This window comes from Eutrigla gurnardus (genome assembly GCF_963514095.1).
Source record: "Eutrigla gurnardus genome assembly, chromosome: 3".
NCBI lineage: Eukaryota > Metazoa > Chordata > Actinopteri > Perciformes > Triglidae > Eutrigla > Eutrigla gurnardus.
The window spans coordinates 10057329-10076345 of record NC_139917.1 but is presented as its reverse complement, the minus strand read 5'-3'; the positions used below and the strand labels follow the sequence as shown (position 1 = coordinate 10076345).

At 43.9% G+C, this 19017-nt stretch overlaps 1 protein-coding gene across 11 annotated transcripts in view; it reads left to right on the top strand.

The window, feature by feature from the left end:
- LOC311010763 (nuclear factor 1 X-type-like) overlaps positions 1–19017 on the top strand; it is a gene marked incomplete at its 3' end in the record, with an annotated part of 109972 nt that overhangs the window by 24773 nt on the left and 66182 nt on the right. For 10 of the 11 annotated variants that reach the window (XM_084005377.1, XM_084005371.1, XM_084005381.1 and 7 more), the window contains one exon: positions 11911–12442. In XM_084005377.1, the coding sequence (XP_083861503.1) occupies positions 11911–12442 (532 nt within the window). Of the gene's footprint in view, positions 1–11060; positions 11162–11910; positions 12443–19017 lie in introns of those variants that run through there. The other variant, XM_084005376.1, reaches the window with a different exon arrangement.

Sequence of the window (19017 nt, the reverse complement as noted above, 5' to 3'; positions counted from 1 at the left end):
GCCTCAGCAGCATCTGACGTGGCAGCTCTTGCTGCTTTCAGTCCAGCTCTCTCCTTCTGGCTCACTTTTCTGTGATACTATCTTTTCATACAATCACATGTTTATAAATGGAGACTGACTGGTATTTCATTGCGCACCGGTTTCGCGGAGAGTTGATAAACACTGTACTATTTGCTGCGGAATAACGGCATGAGTTGAGTATTTATTGCCGTTAAGAAATGCATTTTTTTTTCTCCTTCATCGAGACAACAGTAAAGCTGAGCAGGATACTGCTCTGATCAGACGGCTCGCGTTTTGCAGTTTGGTGCATCTTTTTTAAAATTGTTGCTGGGGAACCACCGAACTAGAACTAACACTACCTCATAGTTAATATTACGGTTTAAATGAATGAAAACAACTCGCTGAAACTTACCAACATCTCAAGTGCTGCACTAATTTGCCTCCTGCTGTTTTCTGTTCAGATCATGGTCGCTATAGTTACATAGCAAAGGTCACATCAATGAGGAAAAATGCTCAATAGAATTTATTTTACAGTTTGTGGTGTTGATGCAAAGCTAAAAGCAGCGCAGGAAACTCTTCACTCTCATTGAAAACGATTAGAAAACAAACATGCTTTGTCTGATCGGATCCTAAAGGTGAAAAATGTCACACAATATGTCACTTACATGTTTATTACATTTCTGAATTACGAGGGATTTGATCTAAACTATCTTTTATGTCGTCGTCACCCATGGCATGTGTACTGTTGCTGTGTGAGTTTTATAGTCTTCCTCAAGACATGAGAGTGGAGGTAACTTGTTGTGATGCCTTTAATCAAGGTGGGTTTTCCTCCATTTGAATGTCCCCTCTGAGGACATGTACTTATGGCTGTCTGCCTGTGGTGCTGTGGTGCTCCTGAGGTCTGAGCGAGGTGGTAGTTTCGGCTGGGGAAGTCAGCGAGCGTGGTCACAGATGAGATAACTGCACACACACTCTCCAGAGGCGCCTGTCTGCAGCGTGTGTCTGCTTTGTTGGAGGATACATCTTAAAAAAAAATAAAAAATGAAGGAAACTCAGGTATGAGAGGATAAAACCTTCAAAAATGATTTAGACACTGTGTGTGTGTGTGTGTGTGTGTGTGTGTGTGTGTGTGTGTGTGTGTGTGTGTGTGTGTGTGTGTGTGCGCGCGCGCGCACGTGTCAGTGTGTGTTTACGTGTGGTTGTGAGGGCTCTTTGTTTCTCGCCTCGCATGTGTTTGTGTGTGCCCTCTGTTTCTATCCGGCCTGGCATGGTGCTTGCCCTACAGGGAATGCCACTCAAAAGGGGCAGAACGACCTTTAACCCTCACACCGCCGGCTCAGCTCCGAGTCAGGCGTCGCTCACTGCCATATCAAGAGCCCGTCTCGCTTTAACCTCCGAAGTCTGTCGAGCATAGCAGAGATTAAGACCCGGCTCTCAGGAAGCCATTTGGAACGGACACCTTTTAACCCTAATGGGATCAGAGTCACATAGGAAGCCACTTGGAGCAGCCACCCACTCTTAACCCCTAACACTACCGACCCGCCGCCGACAAGGCAGAGTGCACAGGCAAAGGCCCAGCTCATATCATGCCACAGGGAGCGGGCACCGTTTAACCCTCGCAGCGCCAACTCAGCACAGGCCAAACTCCAGCTCACATGATAAGCAGCAGAATTAAATCTGCAAGCTTCAGTGTTCCTGATAGGGCGCTCACTCATGAGGAAATAGGATGCTAATGTAAAAGGGTTGGTTGCCCATCTACAACAGTAGCATGCCACAAACATTTGCAGTGCTCTAATTTGAAAATCGTGGTGGAGCAGGCTATGATCATCTCTTCTTTTTTCTTATCGAGCATTCACTTTTATTTGTTCGGGAGTTTTAGAAAGTCACAGATTAAAACTTGACACACAGATTTTTATTTTTTTTTTCATGTGGAGATTAAATGACTTGAGTAATTTGGTACATTAAACCCCGTCAATATTTCTATTGTGTCGCCACAAATGGCACATTCTTTTTTTAGGGACTCAGAAACCAGCCACGATTGCAGCTTGACAACCGCAGAGTTATGAGTTGCAGCTGTAGGTTTTTAAAAGGGTTTCATGAAGCCAAGCGTCATAGAATCTCATCTCATGGTTAATAATTCTTCAATCAGCAAGATTGCAATCAGAAGCGTTTCACCTACCGCTCATGAATTAGATTAGTGCAGCGAAGTACATTTGGAACAATAGACATCCTGCCGTACTTTTCAAAATGCTGTTACAGCATGTAAAACACATGTTTAAGCCACTGCAGCTCCAGAATGTCTTTTTTAATATTACTCTTATGTCTTGTGTTTTTGTGCTTCACCAACTCTCTGCTCAACAATCAAGGAAGCAATCAATGAAGGAAGAAAATAGGAATTCAGTCATTTGGATAAACTGGCTTCTTTCAAATGATACTTTTAATACGAATTTCTGATGGATGAACTAACGGTTATTCAAACTGCAGCGCATAACTAAAACGTTTAATTTAAAGAAGATAAACGTTGCCTTTAAGGGAAGTAGCAGGCATGAGTGGCTGAGAGAGAGAGAGAGAGGGCGAGGGCGAGGGGAGTTTCTGCACTTGCCTGTCTGGCAGTGGCCGAGGAACGAGTGCACAAGTTTGAGTTTGGGTGAGTCGAGCTGTGTGAGACAGAGAGAGAGAGAGAGAGAGAGAGAGAGAGAGAGAGAGAGAGAGAGAGAGAGAGGCAGTGATAAAAGGGGGAGTTCCACTGTGAAAGGACAGCGGAGTGAGAGATGTCAGGATAGAGAGAGCAAAGGCAGTTGGTGGAGGGATGGTTAAAATGCAACAACAATATGGAGCACAGGAAAGGGTGGAGAAAGTGTTGGGGAGAGAAAGAAGGGTTGCAGAGTAAGAGGGGAAAGAAATAAAAGAAGGAATGGAGGAGTAGGTGATGGTGGTGATGTGTGTGTGGGGCGGGGGGGGGGGGCAGAATGAATGTGTGAGTTGGACAAGTGGTGAAGCATTTGCATAAAGGGTGAGGGCACTCTGCCCAGCTTTGGGGAGAGGTTGGCATCTCGCCTTGCCGACTGGCAGAACGAGGACCAGGGAGGAATAAAAGAATGGGGGGGACGATGCGCGCAAGGGGGTGGGGTGGGGGGGTAGTGCGAGAGAAAGTCTCTCAATAGTGCATCTCTTGTGTGAGGAGAAGCAGGCCTTGGCCGCTGTTGGAGCAGGGCATGGAAGGGAGGGGATATCGGGTTTCATTATCTGCCTGATTCCTGCTGTATTTGCTAACCGCAGGGTTCAAAGCCCTCTCTGCAGCCGTAGGCAGCGGCACGGCGGCCAGTGTGTGGCCGCTGGCATGGGCCGACTGCAGCGCTGGAAGGTGTGTGTGTGCAGCGTGGTCGGGAGCGAGACAGCGAGCACGGGACGCTCTGCCTTCCCAGTATAACAGAAGCAGAACTTTGCAATACTCTGCTATCAACCTGAACACACGCGCGCACGCACACACACACGCACACACACACACACACACACACTCTGAGTATCACTCTGCCTACTTGACCTTATCAGGAATGGCCGCCCTTGTCGAGGGGAAACGCTGCACTCTCAGTTTTACTGCAACGTCCTGTCGGAAAATGCCACACCAACAGTTATGTGTGTGTGTGTGTGTGTCCGTTTGTGTGTGCGTGTATTTGCCATGGTGACGCTACAGAACCCTCGGCAATGTAAACACTCATACGCCACATACACAGTAGTATGCATTCACTTATGCATCTATGTAACATTATCCTGCCCCATCCAGCTGCAGCCCCGTGTAGAAGTGGCTTTATTAAATCATTGTTTGCAGCATACAGCACCAGAATCTCCTAATTTAGTTTGAAATCCATAATTCTGCCCAGTTTTATTTATAACTGAATGATAAAATCATCCCCTAAGAGAAACATTCTTTCTAATTGACGGCACTGTAATCAAGATTAACATTCAGTTTAGCATTGGAAGCAGTAAATGTAAACTGTTCTGCCCCTGTAATAGATTTTGGCGTATGAAGTGTATAGGTTTTGAATTCAAAGCCCAAAACCCGCAAGTATATTTCACCATTTCATCATCACAAAATGTATTTTTTTTAAGCCATCTAAATTGAATTCAGGTCTTTGGTTATTTCCATAAACTAAACGGGAATATAACTCACTTGTGGGGTTAACGTTATGTTTGTCGTTAACTGTATAAGGTGAAGTTTATGCAGATGGGCCAGCGTCATAGAAAAACCACGCAAACCTCAAGAAAATCCCGGCTGAAAACATTTTGGATACTTAAAAGTATCATAAGGAGCCCTTGATCTTATCTTTGATGTGCTTACATTTGAGGCTGAAACATTCGGCCCAGACAAATCCATCGCACAAACGTGAAAGCATATTTGAGTATAATATTACCCCCGTCTGCAGTCATGTCAGAAGCCCCAGCTTGCTATCAGTCCTTGTGTCTCTGGAGCTGTTTAAAGCTTGCTCGCTTGCTCGCTCTGTCTTTCCCTCTCTGCCTCATGCCACAAATGGCTTCCAGACTTTCACACATAGTAATGCTTCAGTGTGTAAACAGGCGTAATTACAAACGATGCGCAGACACACTTTACACATCAATCTGTGCCGATGGGAGAAAAGAGAGCAGAAAGAGGGGACTTTTTTGGTTGTTTTTTTTTCTTCCAGGGAGTAAATGAATGGATGAAAAAAGGTTGGGAGCTGGATGGAAATAGAAGGATTGGCAGTGATGAGAAGTTAAGGAGGAAATTTTAAAGAAGAATAATGTGGGTCTTTGTGTAAATGCATGTGTGTGGGCTTGAACAAGTGAATAAGTGAATGAAAGAGGAAGAAAAGCAGACAGTTATTTTTCCTGTCTCATGAGAGTTTCCAACGAAGTGGTAGTTTGTGTCAACTTGTACGCAATTATTTTATATCCCTGAGGATTGTGAGGTTACTAACCCATTGCCTTTTAATGGCGCGGTGTTACTCACCACTAGTCAGGCCTGCACACCTTCATTTTCCTGCACGCTTGTAATAAAACGCTTTGCTGTGACTTTGCTTTTCTCTTCTACTTCCTTTTTAACAGATGGACAGAAAAAACAGGACTGATGGATTTTCTTAATGTTAAGTTAAGAATAATGAGAAATTATTTCCGATTTATTCACAAAGCATAAACTGTTCACAAAACTTTAATGCAATTTATTCAGGACAATCTTGAGAGGTCAGAACACACACACACACACACACACACACACACACACACACTCACACACACACACACACACACACATACATACAAAGGGAAAATAGATCAGATATCTCACAGTCTTTCCTTTACATCACCACAGTACTTGTCAATATGTGATTTCACACAGCAGATGTCAAACTTAAATTCCAGTCATGACACGTCCTGACATGCAGTAACCCTCATCAGCTTTCTGTGTGTGTGTGTGTGTGTGTGTGTGTGTGTGTGTGTGTGTGTGTGTGTGTGTGTGTGTGTTTCCTAGCCTCTTCTTACAGGATCATCCTGAATAGAGTTAACAAAAGACTTTTGTGTGAAACAAATTTAATTTCAATCTGGTCTTCAGTTACTTCCCCGTAGCATTTTTGTAAATTAAAATTAAGTTTAGCTTTTCTTTTTTAATTAGCTTTTTTGACGAAATGCTTTAAAAATGAAAGGCTAAAAAAGCACCAAGGCTACATTGTCTCAGTGTTTCCTATTTGCTCAGCAAATATATGGTCAAACAAATGTATCATTATTATCATGATTACTGTTATTATTATGATTATTATTATTACTACAAATAATAATTATTTGGTAAATATATGTTTGTGTGTATTTACAAGGAAACAGCCATATAAAAATAATTATGATTAGAATATGTTTAAAACACATTTCATTCATCAATTCACTGTTAAAATGTGTCCTAATTTCTATTTGTAAGAAATTGACATTTTAAAACAACTAGTTAAAACCACTTTTTTTTATAGGGAATTCAGATTATTTAGGTCATGTTGGTGGTAAAAAAAATACAATAATATATTATGCTATAATATAAATCTGAAATAAATAAATTGGGTGCATTTGTTTATTATGAATATAAAGGAGACCTGTTGTAAGTCTGTTGGATGAGGCTGGACTTAATTTAATATACTCAACACTCCCTGTTTTTATGTTCTGTTCCATAATTTGTTTAGCTTCTGTTGGAATCACACTTTAACAATAAAAAGAGGAAAGTAAATCATGTGCTGTATTGTTAAAATAATGCTAAATACCTGAAACCTCCTGTCTGCAGCCCAGTGAGAACACATTTAATGCCTGTTGACTGACAACCAAAGCGTCCTCAGGATGTGGCATCAAATACATGTATGACCTGCTCTTCTTTTGTTTGTTTTGTTCTACGTGTCCTATGCAGATGTCAGCCCGTTAGGATTAATTTGCATTCTTAGAATTAATACCATAACATCCATCTCGGTAATTGCTTATTAGCGCTGTTGATAATAGTGTAGGGGGGAAAGGCCGGAGTTACGCTTGTTAAATTATTTGTATGCAAATATAGCCCACAGACAGGAACGAATAGTCTTTTTTTTATTTGCACACAAAGGTGTTAATAGTCTAACTAAAAATGTAAAAACGTTAATAGGCTGCATTTATCCATGTGCACGCACGTATGAGGTGAAGCTGCATAACGCTTCTGTGCGAATGTGACATATTTGTTTACTCTCCTTCGAGGTCACACTTTTTTGATGTATTCATTAGCTCTGCTGCGACACGACAAGCTACTTTTTTAAATCCCATTTCGACGTTTACTTAAGTATTTTGACCCTTTTTGTTCAACGTAGGCTGCGCGAGACCGAGCGGACAAGTTCATTCTTCTCTCCGTGTGGGGGGGCGTTAGCTTTGATCATATCCGGTGTTTAGAGCGGTTTTACGCTCGAGGACGGGACGTCGATTTTAACGAACGTGAAACACGGAGAGTGACGTGGCAACCGGCGGACGGGTCCGTTCGGGTTAACGGGCAGAGGTGGACAGCCGTTACCAGCCAACACTCACGTCCCTACGGTGTCCGGGATATTTACATTTCCCGGTTGGGCACGGTGACAGAGGTGGGTTTCCTTATTTCCAAGGCGAGAGTTTTCATTTTATATTGTTTAACAAGTGTGGAGACGCCGAGAGAAGGCCGCTGTACGCCAGCAGACGGAGGGGTCGTCGTGTCTTCCCCCACAGAAAACCCATTTAGACAAAACCTCAACCCTATTTATTGGCACTTAAATACGAGTCAAATAGCTGGATTTTGTGACATTTAATTTATTCGTTTTTATGCCTAATTTCATAACCACAGCTATGTTTCTAGCTGCAATAATCCTATATCAGCCTTGTATTCATGACAAACGGTGTGACCTTAGTGGGAGAATTAGCACCAAACACTTTTTTTTAATACAACAATTTCCATTTAAGTGTTATTCCTTTTGTCTTGCATATTTTTGGCAGAGCTCTGTTAATAAAACCTGAGGTGGTTTTTCATTCGCTCTCCTGCTCACCGGGTTGAACCCCGTCAGGGTAGGAGGGGAGGTTGTCTTGCCCAGCCTGGGCGAACAAAGGTCGTCGTTTTCAGAAAGACGGAGCGTGGCATGCAGAGATAAGATGAGCTCTCGCGCAAATTATTGCAGAGAGCAGATACCTAGAGTCCAGTGGCCAAGGCCCGCAAAAAATGCCACCCTTCGTTCCGCCCTGAAGAACTCTGGGCGTACGGGAGAAACCCTCTCTAATGAGCTGAAGGAAATGTGGGTTTCAAAATGTCCACACACACAAAAAATGGACACATTAAATAGTAGGGTGCCACACAGACTCATTTCTTGGCCAAAATCATAAAAGTTCTTGCCTTTACTGCAAATTGTGCGCAGACCTCAATGCGTGTGTTATGCTGTTGTGTAAAATTTTGTATTTGGTCCAGTTTATGATCATAATAGGCCTGGCAGTGGATTTAGCTAAGTGATTTTAAAAAGGGATTTTTTCCCTCTTTTTTTTTTGAAGGATTACACATTTCATGCGAGTAGTATTTGCTTAATAACATGGATTAATTTGTAGTCTCATAATAGGTTTGTCAGTTTTTCATCCTCTTTTTTTGTTATATAAAGAATTAAGAAGAGTTATGTTACTGAAAAAAAATGTTCCAGTACTGGAACTACAAAAGTGATGCAAGTTTGAATGGACAAAGGAGAGGTTTGGATTTCCCTGGTAGCCAAAATGATAATAACCATGATTACTGTCAGAAACTACATGATGATAGTACAGGAAGTGGCTGAAATATTTGGCACATATCACTCCTTTTCTTTGTCCGCGGTCTCCATTTCAAAAAGTCTAGATCCCGTCAGTCTTCAAGTAAGCGACAAACCCACCTTCGTCCTTAGTTTTGAAAAGCACACAGCCATATTTTTTTCTTTCCATCTTCTCTCATTCCCATTTCCCCGTGTTCAGTGTGGCTGTGTGAGGCAGGCGTATGCTAGCATGAACAATCTGCACCCGGCCCGGCTCGGCCTGGTCCAGATGGGGTCTGCAACCCACCCGCCCCCCCTGCCCGGCAGTAGCAGTGACGAGCCAGTCAGGCAGCCAGCTAACCGGCTAGCTACCCACCCGGTTAGCCAACCAGTCATTCACCCAGCCAGTCATGTAGCCTCTCAGCCAACCGAACGGCCGGCTTGCCAGCCAGTCAGTGGAGCAGCCAGTCATCCAGGCTGCAGCTCCTCTGTCAGACACTGACAGAGGGAGCAGGCCAGGCTAAATCTGATGGTCCTGGGAGCCAACCAGAGGACTCTGGCCTTTGTAGGTTGTTCACACAGACAGCCTGTCCCGTTGCACAGCAGGGGTCTTCAACCCACAATCAAATGGCCGGGCCCTCAACTTTGCCACATGACAAGTTAGCTTTTTGTGGCCGCCCATTGCCGAGATTCCATTTTTGACAAGGTCTCTAATTCCTATGAGCTCTATGAACTTATTTGGACGGCATACATGAGAAAAATATGTTCCTTTTTTGGGGGATTTTGGAAGTATGACTTAAAACCTGTACCGAGAAGAGGGGTCCGTGTTTCGTTCATGTATCAGATCATTTTGAATTGATCCTTGGCAAGATCCTTTGTCTCTCAAATATTTCTCCCATGCTGCACTGGGCACAGCTTGTCCCTCTGAGGTCATGTGGGTCAGCCAATGAGGATGAGACAATGCGCTTGCCAGGGCAGCTATACAGCCCTGCGCGCCCTCGCTTTCCGCTGTTCAATCCCAATCATGTGTCATTGTGCACTTCATAATGCAACACGACGAAAATATGGCTAATTTACCGGCTGCAGCAGGAAACTAATTCCTTTCGCTATTACAAAGACCAGCGTATCTGAATTTGAAAGCATTAGACTAAGCTTTGTGAATTACAGGGAAGCGCCATTGCCTGTTTTAGACGGTTTTAATATCCGCTTGCCTCGCCTTGTTAAACAGCTTAACATGTATAGGCTTCTTACATGAAGCTGTCCACCGCAGCATTTTCAGCCGTCATTGTCCACTGGATCCCGTCTCTAACCCACAAATGGGATTGCTCTCTAATTTGGTAACAGAAACTTTTAATGTGTTTCTGTGTCTGTGCTGTTGGGGCTTTTAAAGGGGAGTAACAAAAAAGTGGGAGAGGGAGAGAAGGGGCCAGTTTGGATGTGAGAGTGCATTTTGAAACAGGAGAGCATGTTTTTGGATGGTATTTTTTGTTGGGGGGGGGGGGGGGGGGGGGGCATTTTCTTCTCCCTCCTCTCTTTGTTTGTGTGGTAAATCCAGGAGCAGCTGCTGGTCTCAGGGTCTAGTGGGATTTTGGGCCTGTGTTTTCTCATGCCATCCCATGCCAAGGTGGTGTAACGCGAGCAGAGAGAGAGAGAGGGGTGTTTCTGGAGGGGGGTGAGGTGGGAGGGGGTGGGGGGGTGGGGACGGTGCAGTTGGACAGCGAGCGAGCAGGCTGGTTTGTTGGGATGGCTGTGACCACGCTGGTGACGAAGGCAATGGAGGGGAGTGGAGTGGGGGGTTAGAAGGCGGGTGCTGTCTGGATTGGATGCATGTAAAATTAATATCCTCTGGACTTTGCCTTTGCACTAGATTGGAACTTGTCTATTTGGCTAATGACGTGCCTTCTGCCTGCACCACACACAGTCCCCGTCTCCCCCTCCCTCTCTTTTTCTCTCTCTCTCTCTCTCTCCACTACCAGCCACCAACCAACCAACCATCCACCCCCCACCCCCCCACCCCAACCGCTTTGCTTCTCCCTCTGCCATCTCTCTCTTCCCTCCCTTTCAGCGCTGGGAGCGTGCGTATTGGCTGGGCTGTTTGAGATTCGGTGCCAAATAGGTGGGCCCTCTGCATGTTGGCACAGACTCAGTCAATGGTTAGAGAAGGAAAGTGGAGAGGAAGAGAGAGACAGAGTTGGAGAGAAAGAGGGGGAAAAAAGAAGCTGCACTCGGGTTTGCCAGCGGTCGTGCACACTCTTCCAACATTGATTCGGTCCTCTTGTTTTGTTTTGTTTTTTTTCCTTCTCCTCCTTCTCCTCCGTCCGCACCCCCCTTGTCCAGCTCTCTCTCTCCCTCTCTGTGAGTCTTATGCAGATCCCACAGAATTGAACCAATAGCACGCGCTGCTTTGCCAAGCTTTTCTTTTCTTTTTTTTTTGGGGGGGGGGGAGGGGGGTTATTTGTGAAGATATATTTTTCCTTCATATTTTTGCAGTTTTTGACGATTTGATCCTTTTTGCAGCAATATCTGTTTTGTTTTGTTTCGTGCTCGTCCAGCTCTTTTTCGGTGTCCTTTTTAGACGGAGAGATTGCTGAACTTCTCTCCACTCTCCTTCTGTTGTGCTCTTGAACGGCACCTCTCCTGCTACAGTACCTCCTGTGTTCCTGTGCTGGTATTACACTGCGTCCCCTTGGCCTGTCTCCTCTTTCTCAGCTTTTTTACCCCCTGCTGCTTTTATTGGGCAGTTTCTCAGCTTCTCTTTTTGCCTTTTTTCCCCTTCTTTTTTTCACTCAGTCTTTTGTTTTCTGATATACGCAGAATTACTTCAGCACCTTTTGGTTCAACAATCCAGTTGTTGTTTTAAGTTTCTTTGCAATCGGCGGGTGAATTTATGATGAGAGAGCAAAATGGTAACTACTGTGTTATTCTTGTTATGTGCACATATGTTTTGTGATAGCGACTGTTATTAGACAACATTTGAGTGCGGACGTACGTTTTTTAGACAAACATTTATGTTTAATTTGAATAATTTCATATGTGATTTCTCTTAAATGATGTTAGAGTTGTGTGCATTATATATAGTTTATCTAGAATTTTTTTTTAGAATTAATGTTTTATAAAATTTAATATTAAATGTTTTTTAGTGGGTAAATGCAGGTGTATTTATAGCAAACACATGTTTATTTATTCCAATACATAAATGTTTTCACTGATCTAATTTGTAGAAAACAGTTCATACTTAATTTCCCTTTCTCATATTTTACCTCTTCTAGTGTTGTGTGGTTCAGTGTTTTATAGTGTGTCCTTCAATGTGATGTGTCTGTGTTAGGTGGAGAGTGTCTCTCTCTCTCTCTCTCTCTCTCTCTCTCTCTCTCTGTCTCTCTCTCTCTCTCTCTCTCTCTCTCTCTCTCTCTCTCTCTCTCTCTCTCTCTCGGCAACACTCGCTCATTCTCTCCCTCCGCTCACACAGAGCAGGCGCCGCTCCTCCATGCTGCGTGCCGGTGCTAACTGCCTCTCTTCTCTCTTCCCTTCCTCACCCCCACTCCCTCTCTCCCCATCCTTCTCTCCCCCATTCTCCCCCTCTCTCTCCACTGCCTCCTCCTGCTTCCCCCCCTCCTCCCTCTCCTCCACCCTCCCCCCTTCCTCCTCCCTCATCCAGGATGAATTCCACCCCTTCATCGAGGCCCTGCTGCCCCATGTCCGCGCCTTCGCCTACACCTGGTTCAACCTGCAGGCCCGCAAGCGCAAATACTTCAAGAAGCACGAGAAGCGCATGTCCAAGGAGGAAGAACGCGCAGTGAAGGATGAGCTGCTGGGGGAGAAGCCAGAGATCAAGCAGAAGTGGGCCTCGCGCCTGCTGGCCAAGCTCCGCAAGGACATCCGGCCCGAGTTCCGTGAGGACTTTGTGCTCACCATCACGGGGAAGAAGCCCCCCTGCTGCGTGCTGTCCAACCCCGACCAGAAGGGCAAGATCCGTCGCATCGACTGCCTGCGCCAGGCCGACAAGGTGTGGCGGCTGGACCTGGTGATGGTCATCCTGTTCAAGGGCAGCCCCCTGGAGAGCACGGACGGGGAACGGCTGGTCAAGTCACCACAGTGCACCAACCCTGGCCTGTGCGTCCAGCCGCACCACATCGGAGTGTCCGTCAAGGAGCTGGACCTCTACCTGGCCTACTTCGTCCACACGCCAGGTATGTGGCCAACTGGATACTTGACACTAATAAGGAGGGATGCCAACACATAACTCATAATACATGCCCGTGTGCATGTAGATGCACACATACATTTGAATAATTGCACACGCACACACACACACACACACACACACACACACACACAGAAACAATTAATTAGAGAGGGAATGACAGAAATGAAAATGCAGTTAAGTTAAATTAAGTCTAATATATTTCACTTAAAAGGTACATAACATTTATTACATTCATTAGGATTATAATTAAGCTATCTAATATTATTTTATGGAAATTGTGAATATAGAACTAATTATTTAAATAAATAAAGCAAACATTTACATTTTGGAAACAAAATGAATATCCCTTCTTGCGTTTGTTCACTAAGGAAACGGCAAATAGTTTTGCTTTTTGCCTTTTCGTATTTGTCCTTTTTTTGCTTTTTCTTCTGTTTCTCCGTGTTTGTTTACATGACAACATAGTATCAACAGTAATAAAAAGAATATGTGAGTGTGTGTCAAGGGCATTCGGCCAGCTTGCTCTGGCAAGAACGAGTTCATTTTTCTGAGCGTGGCATTTGTGGCTTCACATGAGCATGTATTTGGTGTTTTTTTTATAGGAAGGAATTTGCATGCCTGTGTGTGAGAGAGGGTTTTTTTTTATAAGATGATCACCACTGTCAAATTGTACTCAGTCTGTCGAAGTGTATGTGCCACGATAAGGCCATTGTAGCCAGGGATCGTCATTTGGCCACAGCCCAGCGTGTGTGTGTCTGTGTCTGTGTGCGTGTGAGCAGAGCCGCGAGTCTCCTGCTTTCAGGCCGCAGGCTGCTGCCGCCTTCTCCGTCTGCCTGAACGCTAGCACCACGTTGGACCTGGCTGCCAAACTCACGCGCAAAACGGCCGTGCTCACAGAGCACTCTCAGAGAGAGCCAGTACTATTGCAGCCACCTTCACACCCATACAAACACAGCTAAATAAAGATACACGCATTCGATTTAAAAAAGAAAAAAGAAAAACAACTCTTTGTAGCGCACTTTCACACGGAATGCCAAACACGGTTTTAGTCATGATTGCGTACACACACCCACACGACGCACACACCAGGCCAAGGCCTATCATAGATCCAGTTTTATACAGCCAAACATTGTTGTATCTCAGCCACCATCATGGATACACACACTCACACTCGGCCAAACATCGCTGTAGCCTCCAGTGTGCGTACTCCACACACACAGCCAAAACACTGGCTGTTTATTTTTTTCCACACATTGCAAAAAAAAAAAAAAAAAAAAAAAAACACTGTCACAGCAACCACACACACATGAAACACATTTCACAGCCAAATCCTCCAAATACACACTAATTCACCATTTTCTGGCTACGTAGACATACAAACACACGACCTAATATTATCTCAGCTGGAATTTTCTGGAAATTTCAAACTGTGACTCAACCAGCCGCACACACACACACACACACAGCACATATGTATATATACAGCATATCCCAGTCTCTGTCCAAATACACACACTCACTTTGCCTAGGCTGAACTGGTAGCCGCTAACATGAGTGTAGCCAAATGCTATCACAGCCATCCCTCTCTGTCTATCTCTCTCTCCCTCTCTCTCTCTCTGTGACACATACAAAGACTCGGTCCAGGCCAAACACCTCACGCGGCCCGAGCCAAACCCTGGCAACTGCTCTTGCTTGCTGGTCTGTCTGTGGTGGTGATAAATCGAAGGTAGCGGGCAGTCCTGACGCTGATTGAGGATACCGTTCTTACTGTTTTAGTGGCATTTTTTCTGATACATTTTCTCTTAAATACTATTGTTTGATTTATTTAATTTAATGTAGAATTTTCCATTGACCTTGTTATTGCACTATAACTGAGACATCTGCAGAGCCTTGTTTTGCTCAGTTTATTTTAAAATGTACAGTACTCTTTTTTTTATTTTCTATTATAAATTAAACTCTGGTGACACCTAATTATAGTAATATGCTTGTTTAAATTATTCTCAGGAAAAAGATTGTTTTGTAAATTAAATAATAGGCGTACTCATAATCTAGAAAGCCATTAGCTGACCATTGCATTATTACCTTTGTAAGGGAAATTATTATTATAATAAGTGTTTGATATATATTTAAAGGAGGAATATAGGTCCTTGTTTATTTAGGCCTACCAATTTTTTATTACATTAAGAGTGAAAAATGGTAAGAGTGAAAAATGCTGGATGCAGAAAATAAAACACAATCTGGACATATTTCATTTGTGGTATTGTACTACACATAGTATACGTGACATGAAGAATTTTTTAAAGGGGTTGCATTTAAATTTTTTACATATACATATGTCGTGACTGATTTTCTCTTCCTCTTCTGACACTGTTGGCTTTTCAGTTTGTGGCTGTGCACTCGGCGCTACTGTACTTTGGTTTACAGCAGTACAGTAAAACACATGGGTGCTAGGAGGGGTTGCCCAGTCCGCTGCCCATTCATAATATGGACTTAATGTGTGCTCTCCCTTATCTTATCTGGCTAACACAGTGTGCCTCGGTACTTTTATCTGCCTCCAAAGAGCCTGTGCTCACTTGGAGAGACACTTTGGGGTCCACGGACAGAGAGACAAAGGCTGAACCGCAGTCTGCAAACCTGTCATTGTTGACATAAGTTGTCATTGCACATTTGTGAGAGCAAACATTCATATAGGCCTTTTAATTCATATGTCCGATTTATCTGTGACAGTCATGAGCGGTTACATTTTTTTGCCTCAGTCGAACGATGAACAGTGAATGACGAGATGTGCTCATTGTTTGTTTTTGTTTGGGGTGCGTTTTGTCGGTCTTTAGCATCTCTGTCTTCCCACTCCTCTTTGATCCCGTGCACACTTTTTTGTTTTGTCTCCTTAAACATCGCCCTCATTGTTGCTCTCACAGAGGTAAAGCCTCTGCTGATCTCTTTTGTTTATATTGTAGGAGACACAGAGAGAGAGAGAGAGAGAGACGGAGAGAGAGAGAGGGAGAGAGAGAGCGCGTTGGAAAGGAGTAGAGGCTGCAATAGTGATTGTTCTGTTTGGCAGCGCCCGAGCCCCGTTGGTGTGGGAAGAAGAGAAAGACGTCTTGTGTTTTGTTTATGACAGAGTGGCAAAAGCTGCCACAGGGAATCTCTGGGCTTGCCGTCAGGCTTTCTCAGGCTGTTCTGCAGCCAGCCAGCCTTTGAGATCCTCGCTGTTACGGAGCGTAACACACTGCAGCCGTAGGAGAACAAACCACGCCGCCACGGCACACAACCATCTCCCCCTGTTTTTCAGGCACCTCCGATAAAGGGCAGCAAACCAGACAGAGCAGCGTGTCTTTGAACACTGTGACTGAAATATCACCAGAGAATAGAGGAGAGGGGAAGAGCGTCTGCGTCGCATTGCAACGAGCAGTGCATTCTTTTTTTGTGTTTTATGAAGAGTGAGTGACATATCATAACAGAGATAGTGGTCTGGAAAAGCCAATGGTGTGCAGGAGCACCACACTCTGGCCTGGTCCCTTTGATAACCCATGAATGGAGTGTGTTGGGTTGGCTTAGTTCAACAGTACTAGTTTATATAGAATTCTCACTCCTGTTAAGTCTGACTGCTGCATAGGTGGGTCCACTTATATGCCATCTGAGGAGAAATAATTTAGCTGCTTCTCGTAGCGTTCAGTGGATTTGAGTTATAACCTTTGTGCTGTTTTAGCTCAAACTCAGCACATTTCTGATTTATTCAAGGTTGGAAAAATAGAAGATTAAAAAAAACGGAAAAAAGATATATACCCATTTGTGAGGTCCACAGTTAGCTCAGTGCACTTAGTCATATTTTGGACCTCATTCTTGCTGCTTTCTCTTATTTTTTCACTTTTCTTTCTTTTCTACGCGGTAAGTGTGATCATGAAAAGATGTTTCAAATGTGTTTCCAATCAAAAGTGCAGTACAGGAAATTTGCAGTCACTCCGAGGGAGGTGTGAAATGTGCTCGCCGTGCCATTTCTGCCATGACCGCTCCACACTCCACGCTTTACTGTGCCAGATCCCGCCTCCCTCTCGCTATAGCAATAGTCATGCCTTGGACGGCGCTGTGAGAAAGCCCAGAGAAAACCTAGTGGAGCAGCCAGCCCCCCTGCCCCCCCCCCCCCCCCAGCCAACTGAGTGACCACAGGAAGGATTCACAAATAAAAACTCCACTTTTGTTCATCACTGAGGAAAACTCCCCGAGTTTTCTGGATTTATGGGTTTGCAAGAACATAAATGTGTGTGAAATAAGGGGGGGAGTAGGAACAGGAAAGGGAGAGTGAAACCGAAAAAAAGAGAGGACAGTCATGGCTGACGTGATGAATGGCTTGCAGCGTGTTAAAGGTTGACAGGATACACTGATGGATTCTACAGGTTCCCACTGCTCTGTGACTTAGCTTTTTTCCCTTTTTTTATCCTGTGAAAATAATCTGTTCTTAATTACTTCCTGGATCTCTTCACCGGCTCCCATGACATCACAAGGGTTAAGTGGACTGTCCTTGTGTGTAGGTGTTTTTGTTTGTCTGTGAGTGTGCACACTGTAGGTTGAAGTAGTAGCAGTGAAGTAAGTATTAGGTTTTGATTAATAAAATCTCGACCGAGGCAGTTGGTTTGGTCTGAGGCTTCTGTATTGTGTGTGTGGTGGGAACAGGGCCCACGGCGGCTAAGAAAAGCTCTCCACATGCAGAGCAGCTTTGGCTGTATGTTAGCTGGTGGCTCTCGCTCAGCCGGTACCCTGTATTCTTATGCGCTTCTCCGTCTTTCGGTCTGGCGTCAGGGGCGCGGCGAGGTGGCTACATATCAAATCTGAAGGGTTAAGATGGAGGGATAGCCCCGTCACATTAGAGAGACAGAGTGAGAGGGAGTCTTCTCACACTATTCTTGGCTTCGGAAAAAAGTCTGTGTATTTGGATAGCTAATGGTATCGGGCTAGCCAAAGCTCTGTTGTGTGCTCATTCGCTCCAAAACAGGCTCGCACACACACACACACACACACACACACACACACACACACACACACACACACACACACACACACAGCGATACGAGGACAGCATTGGGGTGTCACAGACGTACATAGATTGGTCCAGAACTGCAGGGTCTGTATTTATCTCATGAGACCATGATGACACAAGCAGACTCGAGGGAAAATATAAAAAAAACAAAAACATGAGAAAGGCGAATCAAAGACAATGTTGTTATGTTTGGTCTCCCATTAAATTGACCAGTGAAAACTGGCATGCTCCGTGATACGGTGCCTTTGTCCTAGAAACAGCTCTCTGCTTTTCTGGTTTTTACATAACGACCATAAGCCTCGGTTTCTTTGGCTGTGTCTGACTTGGGAGCGAGTAAAACCCCTGAAAATTTCTGGTCTACCCGCATCTGTTTCCCTTTGTGTGAAGAGTTTTAGCGTTGGGAGGCATGAGGTAAACAGATTATTCCAGTGAAATCGGGAGGCCATCATCATGGCGGAACAGACAAATGAGGCAGCTTGTGCTATTTGGCTCTTTTATAAGTTTTTCTCTGATCTCCTCTTCCCTTTTTGAATGAATTCAGCTGTCAGATTTTCCCTGTTTCTCCTCAAGGGAAGCTCTCTCCATTGTAAACTCAACATGGGGAGAACAGCAGAAGAACTGACGTCGATTTTCTTCAGCTTTATATTCTGCAGACCTTCAGGGTGAAAGAAAAATCTTATCTCAGTATCAAATCTGCACATGGTTTCTTTGTTACTAATGGTGCAAACCCATTTTTTCCTTTACAGCTACCATAGTTTAGTCATTTATATTTCCACAAAATGTAACATTTAACATCGTCGGATGGAAACTTCCCAAATACTTTTTTTTCATCTCTAAGTGGGCCCAGATATAATCTGTTAAAATTCATTTGTCAAAACAAATTATGGTAATCTGAATACAATATGTTAATCTCTATGATTATGTATCAATGATTATATAATGATGATGTAGTAAATTATATATAATTATAAAAATAATTATACGTATAATTATTTATGTACTGTATATATATACAATTATTATTATTTATATATATATATATATATATATATATATATATTTATTTATGCTGCAATTTCTAATTTTGTCTTAAGGGGAAAAAAGGCGTTTTCACACGCTGCTGAACCCAGTCTAATGCCTACTGTTGACATTTAATTACACATTAAAACACATTAACGATTGTCAAATAAAAACGGGTGTGAGCTAAGCTAAGCACGCAGCGATAAAAACTGCATTCTTTATTTGAGCTGAGTGGGCTTTTTCTATGTTTTTTATTTGGAAAAAAAACCTAGAGAGCAAAAAAAGGTGGGGGGGGGGGGGGGGAGAAAGAAGGGAAGAGAAAAGGGAAGAAAAGAAAGAGGTTATTGAGAAAAAAGAGAGTCAGAAGCACTGAGGGGGTGGTATTGTCTGTATTAATACTGTGTCTTCCCAGTGCCGGGTCTCTTTTCAGGCTTTTGTAGCGGCGCCAACCATGAAATGTGTCTGTCCCCAAAAACCATATACCCACTCAGGAGGGTTTCCCGACC